Raw genomic sequence first — 2500 nt, 5'->3', positions numbered from 1 at the left:
TATAAGCCTGCAGTAGTTAGAAATTACAAGTAACTCAGAATTACATATTTCACCCCCCTCTAGGGGATGGTCCCTTTAACTCATCAGTTGCAGATCAACCCCTACAGTCCAGATGACATGACTATCATATGAAAAAAATTGGCTTGAGGGGCAGGTGATGTGAACATGCCATCATAGGTAAATGTCATGGGATACTGTGGTCATGAGAATTCCGACTGAAGGCCTAAAGTAACAGGAATGACTCACCATGAGTGCACGAAGCTCCAGGGAGAACTTTATTTCCATGCTCAGGATCCTACCCCTGCCTGCTGTGAATGGCAGCTCAGGTTGTAGGACAGAAAATTTAATATTATAAAAAACTCAAAAAATTACACAAATAACAAAATGTTGATAATTGTTATTATTATTGCACTAAGTTTTGGACTACCTTGAGAGATGATATGGAGTCTGAGCAAGAAAAACTGTATTACCATCTGGATAAAGCAGGTCAAATGATAAATATGGCAAAAAAATGGCCAAAAAGCAAAGAAATGCCTTTGCCAAAAAAATAAAAACATTGCTAAAGGGAGGCATTGAGTATTGTGCACCCAGCCTATAAGCTGCACACCTGTCTATTAATATTGATACTGATATTATTATTATTATTATTATTGATATTACGAATATCATAATGTTAAAATTGCAGTGGACATTTCATTTATTTCATGCCATTGGTGACCATTGGGTTTAAAACACAGTGTCAGATTCATCAGATATTGTTTTGCATTGCTCCATGGTGAATATCTTTGGAGTAACACAGGACTACATGTTTTCTGTATGGTAAGCATTTGTGTGTATACATAGCTAATGATTTTGTAGCCAAATATGTTTATTTTAACTTCTTTATTCACAGCAAGGCGCGGCATCCCAGGTAGCCCTGGACACTTGTTATTGAGATTCCATTGTCCACCTTCTGCTCCAGCAACTGTTATATCCTTGCCTTATGATCAGCAACTATATAGTTATAATCTTCAAGATCTTCATATTGACATGCAAAGTGGTATTTTTAAGGTAAGACTGAATGAGGTACTAGTGGGGCAGGTACTGTAGCTGATAACATGAAGTTTTTCTTTAATTAGCTGTTAAGAGTAATGCTGATGTAATGCAATGCAGTGGGAAGTGGGAAACTTTGTACTGTGGGGCATGGGCACATCATTCTGACAGAAGATGTGGCAATGCTGCTATTCTGTGCAGTTTTGTAGAAAATTTGACAGTTATCTTTACTAGAATGAAATATGCTGCTGACATTGAATACTGAGAGTCTGATCACAAGTTCTTCAGACCTTGTGCATTTGAGATGCAGCAAATAAAATGAATAAGGATTGAATAGTTGCTGTCATGTATGAGAAGAGGATGGGAAAAAAATATATAAATATTTTCTTTCTATTCTTTTAAAGAACAAAATATTAATAGGTTAATATAGTGGCATGTCTCTTCTATGAAATTGTTCCCATTCTGGTTCATATCTAAAATATATGGTTGTCAATTACCTCATATATATATGACAGAAAAATCATTGATTGGATTTTAAGAATTGATTTGGAGGTGTGTGAGACCATAAGAAAGCTCATCTTCAGTTTATTGATGATTATGCAAGTATTATTAACATATGTAAGGAATGTTGACTCTACAAAATCAGATTTGCATTACAAATTATTTTTTTTGAAATGCAAAGTAATTTATTAATGAAATCTTCCACACTCAAGTGGCAGTACACTAGTTAAGTAAATACATATTGAAGTACAGTTATTTCATGTATTCACACTTTTACTTTTATTTCCACAGAATTCATATAAAAAAAGGCTTTCTAATAGTTGCATTTTTTCCTGTGATGAAAGCAAAATCAAAGGAAAATAATTGTGGTGTGTGTTGCGATTTTCAGACCTACCTAACTGTGCTGATATTTACCTTGGTTACCTTGGACATTCTTGCATTCACTTGCTGCTGGTGTTATTGCTGCAGATCAAAGCTCCCCACATCACTTTGCATTGCATTCAGTGTGACTTCAGTCTAATATATATGGCAGACAAAAAACACTACATAAAACATGTTTACTAAAAGACACAAGAGTTTTAAAAGATTGGATTTTATCTTCAGATTTAAAATGAAACCTAGGAGGATTTAGAAATTTGCATTTCTGTATAGGAAAAGGGGGTACCGTAAATGAAAACACCTCATCTCTCATGTCTTATTAGCACTTTGGGTAAAGTAACATCTATAAAGTCTCACTGTGGTAAACAAGTCTTTCCTGTTGCTTGATTGTATCAGTGTGCTAGATGCTGGGTTAACCTGGGATGACTTCTAGCCCCAAACTGAAGGACTTGCTTGGAGGAGTTAATCAGGGGAGAGTTATAGGTCTAGCAGCTCTCATTTTTTATAAATCCTGAGATTGCTACTTTGTTATCTCTTGTGAAACTAGAGGAACACTAGAACCACTCCCACTTCTAGCCAGGGCACTCTC

General features: G+C 35.5%; 1 protein-coding gene across 1 annotated transcript in view; it reads left to right on the top strand.

The window, feature by feature from the left end:
* Positions 1-2500, top strand: part of LOC125026354 — a 6016-nt gene that overhangs the window by 1834 nt on the left and 1682 nt on the right. Inside the window, exon 3 of the mRNA XM_047614745.1 lies at positions 893-1050. Coding sequence (XP_047470701.1) covers positions 893-1050 — 158 coding nt within the window. The remainder of the gene's footprint in view (positions 1-892; positions 1051-2500) is intronic.

Source organism: Penaeus chinensis, chromosome 6 (genome assembly GCF_019202785.1).
Source record: "Penaeus chinensis breed Huanghai No. 1 chromosome 6, ASM1920278v2, whole genome shotgun sequence".
Classification (NCBI taxonomy): domain Eukaryota; kingdom Metazoa; phylum Arthropoda; class Malacostraca; order Decapoda; family Penaeidae; genus Penaeus; species Penaeus chinensis.
The sequence above is the reverse complement of the archived record's forward strand: the minus strand, read 5'-3'. Positions and strand labels throughout refer to the sequence as shown.